The sequence below is a fragment of the Oncorhynchus gorbuscha genome, linkage group LG04, assembly GCF_021184085.1.
Source record: "Oncorhynchus gorbuscha isolate QuinsamMale2020 ecotype Even-year linkage group LG04, OgorEven_v1.0, whole genome shotgun sequence".
NCBI classification, from domain to species: Eukaryota; Metazoa; Chordata; class Actinopteri; order Salmoniformes; family Salmonidae; genus Oncorhynchus; species Oncorhynchus gorbuscha.
Genome location: NC_060176.1, coordinates 14670717 through 14687232, shown reverse-complemented (window position 1 = coordinate 14687232; position 16516 = coordinate 14670717). Strand labels below are relative to the sequence as shown.

At 45.2% G+C, this 16516-nt stretch overlaps 1 protein-coding gene across 1 annotated transcript; it reads right to left on the bottom strand.

Moving 5' to 3' along the window:
- Positions 1–328: 328 nt before the first annotated feature.
- On the bottom strand, positions 329–16302 carry LOC124033702 (kinesin-like protein kif7). The gene is made up of 20 exons (XM_046345894.1): positions 16000–16302; positions 12578–12992; positions 9126–9326; positions 8560–8962; positions 8090–8434; positions 7709–7901; positions 6527–6670; positions 6002–6160; positions 5756–5913; positions 5528–5640; positions 5281–5415; positions 4944–5152; positions 4575–4772; positions 4180–4305; positions 3134–3310; positions 2730–2945; positions 2308–2514; positions 1975–2173; positions 1485–1646; positions 329–1152 (listed from the first exon to the last, which is right to left on the bottom strand). The coding sequence occupies exons 2-20, from the start codon at positions 12903–12905 to the stop codon at positions 764–766; spliced, it is 4062 nt and encodes a 1353-aa protein (XP_046201850.1). The 5' UTR covers positions 12906–12992; positions 16000–16302; the 3' UTR covers positions 329–763.
- Positions 16303–16516: the final 214 nt, after the last annotated feature.

The window sequence follows — 16516 nt, the reverse complement described above, 5'->3', positions numbered from 1 at the left end:
TTTATCCCATCGTAATAAGTTTTAATTCCCATTGTAGTATTCTAATTCTATGACGACTAGCCACCCCTCGGAGCCTGGTTCTGCCCGTCTAGGGAGTTTTTCCCTAGCCACTGTGCCTCTGCAATTGCTTGCCATTTGGGGATTTAGGCTGGGTATCTATATAGCACTGATGTAAAAGGGGCTTTACAAAATACATTTGATTGATTGATGTCCAAATGTATGGCATTATGCATTTAAGATAGCAATTCTTATAATTTATTTAGCCAACAAACCACAACTTTCAATATTTTTTATATTACGCCTTTACAACATATTAGTCAGTCAGAGATTACAGAAGCAAGAATCGTATTTTATTTCACATACAGAAATGGGTAGTGATGACAAAATAGCAACAGTGAAGAGTATAACCGATGATGACAACGTCTATGATTGTAAAAGCGGATATGAATTACACGGAGGAAAAGAAAAGTGCTTGATATAGAAAATGAAGAGCATTCTTCCAACATTTATTTATAAAACCACAAATTTAGAAAAATAAGAATGAATGAATACAAAAGATACTTACAGGTTATAAAACAATTACATACTTTTAACAATATGAAAACAGGATAAAAAAACAAGTTCATTTTGACATGTTGAATTGAACTTGATTCTGTTGCATTTTAAACAGGATCCTGCCATTAAGTTCTTTGGCATTTAAACGGAATTCTGCCTAAGGTCCTTTTGCATTTCAACTTGATTCTACCATGAGGTCCTTGTGCTTTTAAACAGGATTTTTCCTCACATCAATTCTGGAATTGTTTGAGATCAGTGGTCCGGTGTTGAGGCTGGATCGGCGGGACTCTCTGCGTGATTTGGCAAATGGCAGAGATGTTGTCCCACTCCAAGGGCCCGTACCAGTCTGAACCACCCGGTTTACAGGTGTCTCCATGGCCACCTGCTGCTGTAGCTCCTCCATGCCGCAGGGGTCCTCGGTGGGGAGGGAGGAACGCCTCCATGTGGCAGGGAGAGGTGCGTTGACCAGCTCCCTTATTTCCTCCCGGGACCTGATTGGTCTCTCTGGCTCCCCTGGCCCTCCCCTACGGCTGTCGTCTGGGCCTTGGCTCAGCCTCTCCACACTGCCACTGCCTATTCTGCCCTCAAAGACTGGAACTGCAACGCAACATATAAAATAATGAATATTCACATGCCTCACAGCCCAGCACTGAACAGGACAGACTAAGAGGAATACTCAGTCAAACACTGAATACTTATTATTCCCTGACAGATGTGCATATTTTACATGAGAGATAGAGCAGATGTCTGAGTATTTGAGCAGATGAGGATTATTTGAGCAGAAATCAGAGATTGGATTGTTTTTTAATACCCATACCTTCTGTTATCTTACCTACATTATGTTACATTAATGTACTTTACCCACTGACTAGAGCGATTTGAAAAAAATAACAATAGTATGTCCCTATCCAAAATGAGCCATATATTACCCTTTCCCAGCTCCATAGGTTGGCTGGTGTTGCCACACAGCTCCCTGAACCGGTTGGTCAGTTCCAGGTTGGCAGTCTTGTAGTGGTTGAGCTCTTTACTGAGGTTATGGATCCAGCCTTCGTACTGCCTCTGCCTCCCCGCCAGGCCCTCGTCCATTTGCTCTGTAGGGAAGTAAACATCAGGGGGACCACAACAATACCTGAGGAACACTGCGCTGCAGATAATGGGCCTGGTGGCTGTTATCACACTGGGTGTGGGAGGGTTGAATGGGAGGTATAGACATGGCAAACTGAATAGAGATAAAATATCAATCATATTTTTAAAAAGATATGCGTAGTTGTGCCTGTGTCTCATTTTGTTCGCTTGAGGTGGAGCAAAAACGGCAAATGTGCCTAAATCTTTGTTGAAAACAAAAAAATGTTGGTTATATTCTGACATGTTCTGCCTAAATCCTACAGGTGTGTGTATTTATTTGTGTGTGAGGCCCACCTCGGCACTGCTGCAGCAGTAGCTGTACACTCCTCTCGTGCTCCTTCTGCTGCTGTGTGAGCCTGCGGTCCGTGTCGAGCTGCGTGCGGTCCAGAGCGTTCTCCAGCCACTGCACCAGCTGCAGCTGCTCCTCACCACGCATCTCTAGATCTGCCAGGGCCAGCTGCAGCTTACGCTCCTCTTCCCGCAGCGACACCACCTACACACACAAACAACTTACATTCCCTATCTTTCTCTCACTCCATTTCCATGCTGCTTTGAATCATAATGGAGATTTGCTGTGTACACATAGTGAAAACCACAACAGTAGAGAAGAGGGCCACACAGACAGACCTTGTCAAAGTACTTGCAGAGCAGTGCACGGGTCTCTGAGGCAGACAGGTAGCTGAGTTTGGCCATGAGGTTCATCTCCCACTGGGAGAGCATGCTGGCAGAGGCCCTCATCTGCCTCTGTCTCTGGGTGATGGCCTCGTTCTTATACTCTATAGCCGCGTCCAGAGCCTCGATTGCCTCGTCCAGCTGGAATACAGACCGCTCCTCCTGGGGACAGAACAAAGAGAACCACAGGGGTTGAAATGGGGGAGGAATACAGGCACACACACAATATACCAAACTACAGGGGCACCGCTAGCATTGACACTCGGCGCCTAACACGCCAAACTACAGAAACTATACAAATACTACGTATGGAATGAATCCACAGAGAAGTGTTGGGGCGGTGTTAGAAGCTTCTGTAAGCCTGTAGGGTCTCTGACCTCTGGTGAGAGCAGACTACCCTGCCGTAGTTTGTCATCCAACTCCACTCTCTGTTTGAGCAGTGTGTCCTTCTCCTGGCGCAGGTTGTTGATCTCCTGGCGGATCTGCTGGGAGTCCTGGGCACTGCTGCTGCGGAGCATACCATTCCTCTCACTCAGCTCCCGCTCCAGAGACTCGATACGGCCAGACAACGTCACCAGGTCCTCACTGAGGGCCTACGGGGAGAGAAGAGATACACTACAGTTGAAGGAAAGACGCTACCCGTCCGTACTAGATTTATGAATGATTTATCAAATAGAAGTACAGAAAATCATTAAATTGACAGTGAAATTAACTTGGCAAACCACTATATATATACCTGTAGGGCCACTGAGTGTGTGGGGCCTGTTTAATGTGTGTGTACCTGACTGGAGCGGAGTCTCTTGGTCTCCAGGCCACTGCGTTCCTGCAGCAGGGCCTCCTTCTTGGCTAGGATCTCTTCCCTCTTGGTCAGCTCTCCCTCCAGGTCCTCCAGTCCTTTCCTCTGCTCCAGAACACTTTCCATCTCCTCATCCAGCCAGCGCTTCTGCTCCTCAATCTTCTGCACGCACGGGAACACATGCAGACACAGTTCATTTGGATCCACAATGAAACAACGTAGTACAGTACAAAGGAACTCAATATTTCAGAAGTAACACACATTGCCCACAAAGGGGCACACACAGCAAATGTAGACACACCCCACATCTGAAGAACATTCAATAACAAGACAAGCCATTTTGCTCATTGGAAGCTCGGAAAAGAACAATTAAACACTTGTAAATCTATAACTGACAGACAGCTGAGAATTGTTGTTGTTGATTGCCCATCATTCAGTGTATTGATCTATATCGCACCTATCTCCATCACACAGACTGCCAGGTCTCTTACTCTCTTCATTAAAAAGACCATGCTAAGAGACCCACTAAAACAGGCTTTCTCACAGAGTTCAGTATGGTGGCCGCGTATCACACTGGTCCAGTGTGAGTGTCAGTGTGAGCTCTGGGCCTGTCCAGGCACACTAGTTAATGACTTGAGACTCTCTCCACTCAATGTGTACTATGAGTGTGAGATATAAGACACACAGGGGAAACTCAGCTGCATATAGTTGCTGGGGGATACGAGGCATTTTTCATCTTTCACTTTTAACAATGGAAATAAAGCCTTTGGATGTTGAAACATGCCTTTTGGCTAAATATGTAGCTAATATGTAGTGTAAAACCACACAATACGTGAAACGGCTGTAGAATTACTCTATAAATGGGGTAAAACTACTGCATAGAGGTGAATGAACATGGTTTGTATGTAACATCTATATAAATGCTTCTGAGATTCTATGCCTATTGTATAACTGGTGGATAAATACTTAATCAACTGTTTATATGTGCTATATAAATGCTTCATAAGCATTGTAGAAGACCCATGTCACACCAGTTGCTCCTCCAGTGATATGACAGAGCCGTTGCTGCCGCTGCGTCTCTGTCTCTGGAAGGCAGCAATCTCCTCCGTCTTTATCCTCAGGATCTTCTGCTGCTGTTCATTCTTTATCTCCAACTCCTGGGGAGGGAGGGATGGAAAGAGGGAGGGAGTATTCAGTAAAAACAGGGATACCAAGGTAGGCAGGCATCATATTTTATGATTCTGTCCACAGAATTTAGGCCCCAGTGGAGTGTATGGAATACGCTATGAATGCAAATTAGTCATGTGTTGATGACATGTGATCACTGGAGACGTTTGATGTGACAAATGCCAATCTGTAAAAACCACAGCATTGTCCTGCTCCACTCTGTTTCTTAGCAGGTATTCTACATTCTCCAGGGCTGCACCTTGACTCTGTGCGTGCGTCGCTGCATCTCTGTCTCCAGGCGTCGTTTCTGTTGGCTCTCGTGTCGCAGACGTCTCTGCAGCTGCTCCTGCTGCTGCCTCATGCCCTGCACGCTGCGCTCCAGCTCCGAAACACGCCGCTCGCTCTGTGCAGACAGCAAGGCCAGCCGTGCAGTGTCCCTCTGACGCTGGCTCAGGACCTAACGCGCACACACACACACACACACACACACACACACACACACACACAAATATATATATGAACAAACCGACACAGGCAAATACAAACATCCACTATGAGCAGACACTCTAACTGATGTTACGAGTGTACAGTATGCATTAGTGTAGGAGTCTGGCTCAGACAGACAGACCTGTACTTTGTTCTGTGCTGCAGCTATCTTCCTGCGACACTCCTGGGCCCTGGTCCTGTCAGTGACACCGCTGGTCTCCTTCTCATGTTTCTCCAGGTCCTGAAGCTGACTCTGGGCCTCCTGGACCTCCTGCCTGGCCTGCTCAGCTTCCCCCTCCAGGGCAGAGATCTTACGGGTGTACTGCCTGTTCAGAGCCTGGGCGTCCTTACCTACAGTAACACACGATAACATCTGTCCCACCACTCCATGGTACATTGCGTATTGTTTATGGGGAGAAAACAGGCATGTGATTGCCATCATATAGAAAGCCAGGATAGGAATGGTCTTAGGTATGTACCTGTTTTGACCAGTTCTCTGATGAGCTCCTCCTTCATGCGGATGTTGACAGACAGCTCTCTGATCTTCTGCTGGGCCTGTAGCAGGCCCCACTCTGACCCCAGCCCCACTGAGCTCTCCCCTACACTGGAGTTGGCTGCACAGAGAGAAGGGGATGCAAACACATGTTAGTGCTTCCACAGTCATAACTTAACTTTGAATTAGTTCATTTAGAATTTTATTAGGCCTCGTCCTGCTGTGGGACTCACATGGTCGCCTGGTGGAGAATTGTTCAGAGGCAGGCAGCTGAGACAGGAGACCTCTCCCTCCAGCTGCTGATCCACCCATGATATCTCTCTTAGTCCAAGTCAGATTCACGTGTCTAAGAGATACATACAGTAGCCATCAATGACCTAGACAGTCAATGATGCTTGGGCATTCTATAATCTGCATGATCTCACTCAGTTTTAAATAAAGATGTGATATTCTCTCCATACTTCCGTCTGTCATGGCTCATGTTGACGTAAGTGTCCTCCTCCTCAGAGTCCTTCACCTCTCCCCCTCCCAGGTCCTCGTGGTCATAAGAAGATTGACCATAACCATACTGGATCTGGTCACCAAACGAGCTGCTCTCCACACAGCCCAGTGGACCAACCTACAGCCAACACAGTCACACTCATAGCACACAGCGACATACACTGTGGAACACACTACTGATTAATGTTGAGACTAGAACGTCATGCCTGTCTGTTGGTGAGTCCATTGTGGGAGTGGCGTATGGAGCCCTGGGGGGCGGTGTGGGGGCGTGGTGTCAGGTGTAATCCTAGCCCCGGTACACCTGGCCTTGAGAGCAGACACTGCAGCTCCACTATCACATCCTGCTGCTCCTGCAGCTTATCACTCTATAGGGGAGGGGGAGAGAATATAACATTGAAACAATGAACAATGTTGATCATCTCTCAAGATGGAAATGATAGGAGGCAAGTGAGGACAGACTAAGAAATGAGACAAAATGTATTTGTTTTTATTCTTTGATGATTAGGTTTCTTCTTAGGTTCTGGCCTTTCTAGGGAGTTTTTCCTAGCCACCGTGCTTCTACACCTGCATTGCTTGCTGTTTGGGGTTTTAGGCTGGGTTTCTGTACAGCACTTTGTGGCATCAGCTGAGAAAAGAAGGGCTTTATAAATGTATTTGATTTGATGATTACAGTGCTGTCATGTTGAACACCAAAATGCCAGTAAGAAGTCAAAATGCTGTGTAGTTCTGACCTGCTGTTTGTACTGCTCCATGGCGTCCTCCAGAGCAGCCAGGAAGTCTGTGTTCTCTCTCTCCAGCTGCTGGACCTGGCCCTGGAGCTGAGCCACACTCTCCTCCCTCTCACAGCCCAACTCCTCTCCACCACTCTCTGCCTCCTGTGGGGTTCAATGACAGATACATTATGAGTCACAGAGCACAACAACACTTCCTGGATTGTTCGGTGAGATGATTGATGCTTTACCACCATAACTCCATCAGGTTGTTTGAATGTTTTAGGATAGGATGAACTTGGGCTGGGCGACATGGCCAAAATATCACATGACAATATTTTTCTCATTTTTGACAGCATGGCGGTATTTGACAGTATTTTCTCAGTATGTTTTATGAGCAGTGAAATCTCTTTCTTCATATCTTCCTCTCGGAACCTTCTCTGTGTGTGCCGGGTATCATTTATCCACGAGAAAATACTTTCGACCACTAGCGTTGGGTGCACTAGTGGATATCCGACGGATGAATGTGGACCAAAGTGCTTAAAAGTATGCCACCATGTGCATACATATGAAAATGTTATCCATTACTCTGGCAACACCTTTACTTTGGTGAGTTACAACAACAAATTCATTTTAAGTGGATTTACTGGGCTTCTGCCATTCTGACTGCTTTAAACTCAAATCAAACTAGGAAAAAACTGACAGTGAAGTAGTCCACTTTATAGAACTGTTAACTTAGCACTGTATCAACATATCGCTATAAACAACATTGTAAAAACCCATAGCAGTATACATATGCTAGTGTCTACTGAATGACATCGCTTCATCCAAACATTCCCACACCTTCCCTGCAACTCTCAAGTCTCTCTGCTGGAGGGTAATGTATTGGAAGATGAAAAGTTAACATTTCAGTAAGTGAATACATTGCAATATGTTATTTACGTATTCATTTCACACATTAGTTTTTTCCTGCTTTATGTATGCATAAGAGATAACTCATTTGTGTGTAACAACAACAAAAACGTTTTAGCTAAAACCCATAGCGGTCCATACCAGTACACCTCAAAATACGATATATTACCCAGCCCTAGGATGAACCTCTTGTTGATAAGATCAAATATTTTGTTAAGCCTTTTCTTTGAATAAATTGGAGCTTTATGAATATGTAGTGAGTGATGTAGTGATTGTTAATGTGTGTATGACCTGGTTCTTGACAGCAGCCCTCCTCCTCCTCAGAGCGGAGGTGTCCTCGGTGGAGCTGCTCTCGATGCCGCTGTCAGGTCCTGACGCAGTGGTCAGGCCGCTGCGTTCTTCCTCCACAGAACACAGCCAGTCCTTCACCCTCAGGACGTGCTCCGCAGACAGTGTCCCCTCACCCTGCAGCTCACACAGCAACCTGGGGATGGGTACACAGACTTACATATTCAGACAACTACTCCTGAGCTCATTAGCCAAACAACACCCACACACATCTGTCCTCACAATAAAGTGCACTTTGTTTATGAAACTGATTATATTACATCTAGTCAACTACTGAACTTATTGCCAATGATTATTAAGAAAAATAAAGCAGTTTAATCTCACCTGTATGCAGTGTCAGTGCAGGTCCTGTAGTGGGCACTCTGGGCTTGCAGTCTGATATCTCCCTCTCCTGGGTGCGACCGCTTGTCTGGGTCCAAGCGGGCGATGATACGGGTCTCTGAGCGTTGACGGTTCTCTAGGGCCCTGCGGAGCGCCCGGATCTTCTGCTCCAGCCCCTCCACACGGTCCGGCTCTCCTCGGCAGTTCACAGTGGCCCGGTTCTGGATGTTGCGGGCCCGCTTGGCATAGTTCAGTGTGTTCAGGCTCTCGTCAAAGTCCGCAGAGGAGGGGCTGATGCATGCAATCATTAGTGTTTTGGCGTTTCCTCCCAGAGAATCTTTCAAGATCCTGCATACAGATTTTAAATGTCATAAGTCAATCGGGGGAAAATAATTTGCTAAATAAAAGAAGGAGGAAAGCAATACATCCTGCACACGATTTTATGAGTCCCCAAATGTTAGATGACTACATACCTGGTGATTTTGGAGTCCCTGTATGGTATGTGGGTGCCTCTCCTCTTGGGGTCTCCCAGGGCTCCTATGACATTCCCCAGGGCCAGTAGGCCACTGTTGATCTGGATGCTCTCCTTCAGCCTCTCCCCTGTGTTCCCCGTGCGGAGGATCCTCTCCGACCCTGCCAGGTCCACAAAGTGGAACTTAGAGGATAGGATGTGAGGCCCGGTGCCTGTGGTGGGGTTACCATGGGCCTGGGAGCTGCCGCGGCGCTGGTCCATGTGCACGCTGAAGATGGTGTGTGAGCGGCTGGAGCGGTGATTCATCTGGGTGGCGCCTGTGTGTCTGGCTGTGTTGCCAGACTCCAGCAGGCTCAGCACCTCGTCCAGCCCCTCCACCTCACACTCCTTCACCCCGCACAGCACTGCAGGGAAGCGCACAAACATGAGCACAGACAGAGCCATGAATAACTAACACACATGACTTTGACTACTCCCTACCCTCATGTTGAAATTTAAGATCCCTGACAACACAGAGAGATGCTTGTTTGTGATAAATATTTGTTGAAAAGAAAAAGAAATCCATACCAATGTTGCCCTTATCATCCTCTCTGATGTGGATGTCCTTGCTGGCTGTCTCCACCTCCAGCAGGTCCCTGAAGTCCTCCTTGTACACCTCCAGGTAAGACACTCGGACAGAGAAGTCACTGAGGTCATTCTCATCTAGCAGCTTGAAGACCTCAGCCACAGCTCTGGGGACGATGCCCTGCTCCTCATCCCTAAAGGAAGCTACACACAGACACTGGGTTCATATACATATATATAGCCTAGTAACCTCTGAAGATAATTAAATATGTACGTATATAAAACCATTGCCTGCAGCTTTGCACTGTTTTCATTGAAGGAACACGTACCTCTGACATACACATGCACCACAGAACTGATCTAATATAACACCTACTTCATCTCACACAAACACACAGGCTCTGTGTTATAACCATAACCCACCCACACAGCTTTGCCATCTCACACACCAGTAGATCAGATGGCAAGCCTGTCTGGTATGGACTGTTCCCGCAGGCTGTGGCAGCTGAATTGTAGGAAGTGCAGTTGGCTTCTAGGACGGGTGTGAACTCTCTGCATATCAGCATTTATATATCACACACCAGAAGACGTGCATCAATTCTCCGCTCCTCTACACTACAAGCTAGTACATCTCCTTTGATTGGACTCAAAAGCCATAGAACAAAAATTATTAAATGACCAAACATCGATGGCTCTGAACGAACTTTATTTAACTCTTTGCAAACTGGAAACCATTTATCCGGAGGCTGCATTCATTGTAGCTGGGGATTTTAACAAAGCTAATCTGAAAACAAGACTCCCTAAATTTTATCAGCATATCGATTGCTCAACCAGGGGTGGTAAAACCTTGGATCATTGTTACTCTAACTTCCGCGACGCATATAAGGCCCTGCTCCGCCCCCCTTTCGGGAAAGCTGACCACGACTCCATTTTGTTGATCCCTGCCTACAGGCAGAAATTAAAACAAGAGGCTCCCACACTGAGGTCTGTCCAACGCTGGTCAGAACAAGCTGACTCTACACTCCAAGACTGCTTCCATCACGTGGACTGGGACATGTTTCGTATTGCGTCAGATGGAAATATTGACGAATACGCTGATTCGGTGTGCGAGTTCATTAGAACGTGCGTCGAAGATGTCGTTCCCATAGCAACGATAAAAACATTCCTTAACCAGAAACCGTGGATTGATGGCAGCATTCGCATGAAACTGAAAGTGCGAACCACTGCTTTTAATCAGGGCAAGGTGTCTGGTAACATGTCCGAATATAAACAATGCAGCTATTCCCTCCGCAAGGCTATTAAACAAGCTAAGCGTCAGTACAGAGACAAAGTGGAATCTCAATTCAATGGCTCAGACACAAGAGGCATGTGGCAGGGTCTACAGTCAATCACGGACTACAAGAAGGAACCCAGCCCAGTCACGGACCAGGATGTCTTGCTCCCAGGCAGACTAAATAACTTTTTTGCCCGCTTTGAGGACAATACAGTGCCCCTGACACGGCCTGCAACGAAAACATGCGGTCTCTCCTTCACTGCAGCCGAGGTTAGTAAGACATTTAAACGTGTTAACCCTCGCAAGGCTGCAGGCCCAGACGGCATCCCCAGCCGCGCCCTCAGAGCATGCGCAGACCAGCTGGCCGGTGTGTTTACGGACATATTCAATCAATCCCTATACCAGTCTGCTGTTCCCACATGCTTCAAGAGGGCCACCATTGTTCCTGTTCCCAAGAAAGCTAAGGTAACTGAGCTAAACGACTACCGCCCCGTAGCACTCACTTCCGTCATCATGAAGTGCTTTGAGAGACTAGTCAAGGACCATATCACCTCCACCCTACCTGACACCCTAGACCCACTCCAATTTGCTTACCACCCAAATAGGTCCACAGACGATGCAATCTCAACCACACTGCACACTGCCCTAACCCACCTGGACAAAAGGAATACCTATGTGAGAATGCTGTTCATCGACTACAGCTTGGCATTCAACACCATAGTACCCTCCAAGCTCGTCATCAAGCTCGAGACCCTGGGCCTCGACCCCGCCCTGTGCAACTGGGTACTGGACTTCCTGACGGGCCGCCCCCAGGTGGTGAGGGTAGGCAACAACATCTCCTCCCCGCTGATCCTCAACACGGGGGCCCCACAAGGGTGCGTTCTGAGCCCTCTCCTGTACTCCCTGTTCACCCACGACTGCGTGGCCACGCACGCCTCCAACTCAATCATCAAATTTGCGGACGACACAACAGTGGTAGGCTTGATTACCAACAACGACGAGACGGCCTACAGGGAGGAGGTGAGGGCCCTCGGAGTGTGGTGTCAGGAAAATAACCTCACACGCAACGTCAACAAAACTAAGGAGATGATTGTGGACTTCAGGAAACAGCAGAGGGAACTCCCCCCCTATCCACATCGATGGAACAGTAGTGGAGAGGGTAGCTAGTTTTAAGTTCCTCGGCATACACATCACAGACAAACTGAATTGGTCCACTCACACTGACAGCGTCGTGAAGAAGGCGCAGCAGCGCCTATTCAACCTCAGGAGGCTGAAGAAATTCGGCTTGTCACCAAAAGCACTCACAAACTTCTACAGATGCACAATCGAGAGCATCCTGGCGGGCTGTATCACCACCTGGTACGGCAACTGCTCCGCCCTCAACCGTAAGGCTCTCCAGAGGGTAGTGAGGACTGCACAACGCATCACCGGGGGCAAACTACCTGCCCTCCAGGACACCTACACCACCCGTTGTTACAGGAAGGCCATAAAGATCATCAAGGACATCAACCACCCGAACCACTGCCTGTTCACCCCGCTATCATCCAGAAGGCGAGGTCAGTACAGGTGCATCAAAGCTGGGACCGAGAGACTGAAAAACAGCTTCTATCTCAACGCCATCAGACTGTTAAACAGCCACCACTAACATTGAGTGGCTGCTGCCAACACACTGTCATTGACACTGACCCAACTCCAGCCATTTTAATAATGGGAATTGATGGGAAATGATGTAAATATATCACTAGCCACTTTAAACAATGCTACCTTATATAATGTTACTTACCCTACATTATTCATCTCATATGCATATGTATATACTGTACTCTACATCATCGACTGCATCCTTATGTAATACATGTATCACTAGCCACTTTAACTATGCCACTTTGTTTACTCATCTCATATGTATATACTGTACTCGATACCATCTACTGTATGCTGCTCTGTACCATCACTCATTCATATATCCTTATGTACATATTCCTTATCCCCTTACACTGTGTATAAGACAGTAGTTTTGGAATTGTTAGTTAGATTACTTGTTGGTTATCACTGCATTGTCGGAACTAGAAGCACAAGCATTTCGCTACACTCGCATTAACATCTGCTAACCATGTGTATGTGACAAATACATTTTTATTTGATTTGATTTGAGGTAGCAGGGAAGAAACCAGAAACTCACAAATGTTGGCCTCTCCAATAGTGTATGTCTTGCCAGAGCCTGTCTGTCCATAGGCGAAGACAGTGGCGTTGAAACCCTGAAAGAATGCCTCTATGAGGGGCTGGACACACACAGCGTACACCTCCTCCTGGCAGCTGTTCTTCTCAAACAGGAAGTCACAGTGGAAGTGTCGGTCGTGACCCAGAGTGACCCTGCGCTGCTCAGGGTCAGCCTTCATGCAGCTCTCGTGTCTGTGCAGCAGCTCCTTGGGCAGCAGGGGGCGCACTCGAACAGCGACCTGCACCGCCATGTCCTCCGACCTGCCATGGCCAGGAACTTTGGGAGACATCGCTGACAGGCTGGGCTAGCTGTCAGGGGTCCAGGAGTCCCTTCAGGGTTTCTGGTTTGTGAGTTCAATCATCTTAGATAGGACATCCTACACAGGCCAAAATAACCACAATGAACTCATACACTCATACAGAAAAACCCCATCAATAATCCTCATACAGAAAATATGTTAACATTCAATGTGATCCATGTTGGAAAGAAATAAAATGTGTGAAAGAAAGAAAATACTAATAGAAAGAGGCACAGCAAATATATTGTGTAAATAATATATTATAAACTGGGTGGTTCGAGCCCTGAAGGCCGATTGGCTGAAAACCATGGTATAAAACCATCTAATTACATTGGTAACCAGTTCATAATATCAATACGCTTTGTGGTATATGGCCAATATACCACGGCTAAGGGCTGTATCCAGGCTATCCGCGTTGCGGTGTGCCTGGATACAGCCCTTAGCCATGGTATATTGGCCATATACCACACCCCCTCAGGCCTTATTGCTTAAATATAGGCCTAGTTCTATCGTTATATAAACAATGCCAATGAGTCCATGCTATGATGGGAACTTCATAGATGGCATTGTTATCTGGTCATAATAAAATAAGCATCTAGCAAAACAAGATGTGCTAGTCATTTGATGACTAGTCATCTGCTAAACAGCACATCCAGTCTGAATTTGTTTTTGGGGATTTGTATACATTAATTAGCATAGAAAAGATGTCTGACGTCTTGGCTGCAAAGTAAACAAAAACTTTGATTTGGAACTCGCACAGCCTGCAGGCTAGCTTTAGCTACACACAGGATGGCATAGCTCTGGTCCTTTGCGTGTCCATTGCATATACGAACCCAATCAATGATTTGAAGTTTTCCAGAGATCTGTATATAATGACGAGATGTTCATGTCTCCGCCCTAATAATGGGAGTCATTGTCCCAAAGGTAGGAAGGCAGGCGACAATTTCAGGTAAATATTAGCCCATACATACTAACGCTTCGCAAATTCCTCTCTGACCCCTATCCTTTTTTAAATATTTTTTTTATTAACAACAAATCAATTCATAAAGCACATGAGGGAACACAAGCATACATAGATTACAAACAATAGACAATCGAGCTAGGGGGTACAATATCACATTACAATTACACAAGGACCTTAAGGGACATGCATATACTTACAATTCTAACAGCTTTTTTGTTAGTAGAGCTTTTAACCATCTTAAAATACAGTTCAATTTCTTTTTGTAGGGTACGAAAATGTGGTTCTGTTTGTAAATTTACATTTGTGTATATGAAATTTGGCCAAAAGAATAATTAAATTAATTACATAAAAATGATTCCGCTTATGTGTATTGTATGTAAAGAATCCAAACAGTACATCTCTCCACAATAGTGTCAAATCTTCATAAATGTGTTCAATTATAAACCTACTGATGTCTTGCCACAGTTTTCTTACATGCATACAATGCCAAAGATGCACAACTGTTTCTGGGTACTGTTTCTGGGTGGTCATTACAAAAGGAGCAATTTGAGTTGATGTTTTCCTTAAACTTCTTCATATAGTGGTTGGCAGGATAATATTTATGAATAATTTTAAAGGAAACTTCCTTAACAAGTAGGTATGTGTGTGGCAACATCCAAACTTTTTCCCAACAGATATTATCAATAAATCCATTCCAATAAGGCATGACATAAGGTACAACATCCTGCTGAAACAAAGATCGTATTGCTCTGTTGTTGAATGGACCAAAAGAGAAACAAATCTTTCCTACTGATGAGTCAACAGGGTCAATAGAAAGAAGGTAGGCTCTGAGGGTCAGGTCTTCTTGACATGTTCCTGAATAATAAAGCAACACTGGAGGGAATGGCATCTAAAACAATTGCAAAATCTTTAGGTGTTACAGGGACCTTGTAAAGTGATAAGAATTCTTTATAACTGAGTAAAATACCCTCTGCATTTACCAGTTGGCTCACCAATAGGATATTATTTCTGAACCAATATTCTAAAAACAGAGAGGTATTTTTATACAATATATCCCGATTATTCCATATATAATATCTGTGTGGAGAAAAATTGTGTTTATAAATTAAGGACCATGACAAGAAAACAGAGGTCCATGGTCTCTGACCCCTATCCCAAATAAAATACTTTCGACCACTGACGTCGGGTGCGCTTGCACTAGTGGCGATCCGTCGTATTAGCGTGGACCAAAGTGCGTAAAGGTATGGCACCATCTGCGCACATAAGAAAACGTTATCCATCACTCTGGCAACATCTTTACTCGGAGTTACAGCAATGGTATATCGATGCCAGTCACTAAACAAAAGTCATTTACAGATAAGAAACAACACTCAGACTGAAGATGTTAGCAAATGATCGTTATGGCTGCTTTGTGTGATGTATTGTTGTCTCTGCCTTCTTTCCCTTTGTGCCAATAATGTTTGTACCATATTTTGTGCTGCTACCATGTTGTTGTTATGTTGTGTTGCTACCATGCTGTGTTGTCATGTGTTGCTGCCTTGCTATGTTGTTGTCTCCAGTCTCTCTTTGTGAAGTGTTGTCTTGTCTCTTGTTGTGATGGGTTTTGTCCTATATTTATATTGTATTTATTTTTAATCCCAGGCCCCCGTCCCGCATGAGGCCTTTTGGTATAGGCCGTCATTGTAAATAAGAAATCGTTCTTAACTGACTTGCCTAGTTAAATACATAAAAAATGACCAGCCAATTCGTTGTCATCGCGAGATGGACCAGATCTAATGATAGTATCGGTAGCTAGCTGGCTAACTAGCGAGGAAAGTCACTTTTGTTGCTAACTCACTAGGGTTAACTGGCTAACATTGTTTTACGAGAACAACTAAATACATACGTATACCGTAACGTTAGTTGCCAAAATAGCTAATTTGGTTGAGTATCTTCACAGAACGCCATCGTTAGCTAGCAGAATTTGGCCAAAAAAAGTTAGCTAGCTAACATTAGCTAAAACGTTGTTGTTGTTGTTACACACAAATAAGTTATCCCGTACCTCTTATGCATACATAAAGCAGGAAAAAACAAATGTGGCAAATGAATACGTAAATAACATATTGCAATGTATTCACTTACTGAAAACTTTAACTTTTCATCTTCCAATCCATTACCCTCCAGCAGAGAGGCTTGAGAGTTGCAGGGAATGTTTGGTTGAAGTGATGTCATTCAGTAGACACTAGCAGATGCTCGTCCAAAGGGTTTCGACTATGTGGTGGCACAGATAGAACATATATTTGGGTATACATCCATGACCATAAATTACTTTTTCGTAGCAGGTTAGGAAAAGGGTTAGCTAAAATCCTCTACTAGCGTACTATGAAAAGTCACTTCCGTTCGTAGCTGTACTGTATCTATTCACAACCCGTCCCAAGTAATGTGCTGAGCGTGTTCAATTGAAACCGCTCTGGTCCAATGACTGTAATCAAACAAACTATGATTCTGAATCTTCTCCGTTTTTTTACATTTGAATAAGACAGGAAAAATAAGAGTACTCTCACAAATATGCAGTAGGTTATTTGGCAGTTTATCCTTCAATATTAAAACATGGTTAATCATAGTCTCATTATTATTATTATCATTATTATTATTATTA

Bases quoted from the DNA above. Each gene is read 5' to 3' on its own strand.
- LOC124033702 (XM_046345894.1), bottom strand. From the start codon at position 12,905: ATGTCTCCCAAAGTTCCTGGCCATGGCAGGTCGGAGGACATGGCGGTG. The intron at 5,914-6,001 runs GCATGACGTTCT...TGTTGGCTGTAG, and splicing joins ATGGACTCACCAACAGACAG to GTTGGTCCACTGGGCTGTGT. The intron at 4,773-4,943 runs GTCTGTCTGTCT...TGTGCGCGTTAG, and splicing joins CAGCACAGAACAAAGTACAG to GTCCTGAGCCAGCGTCAGAG.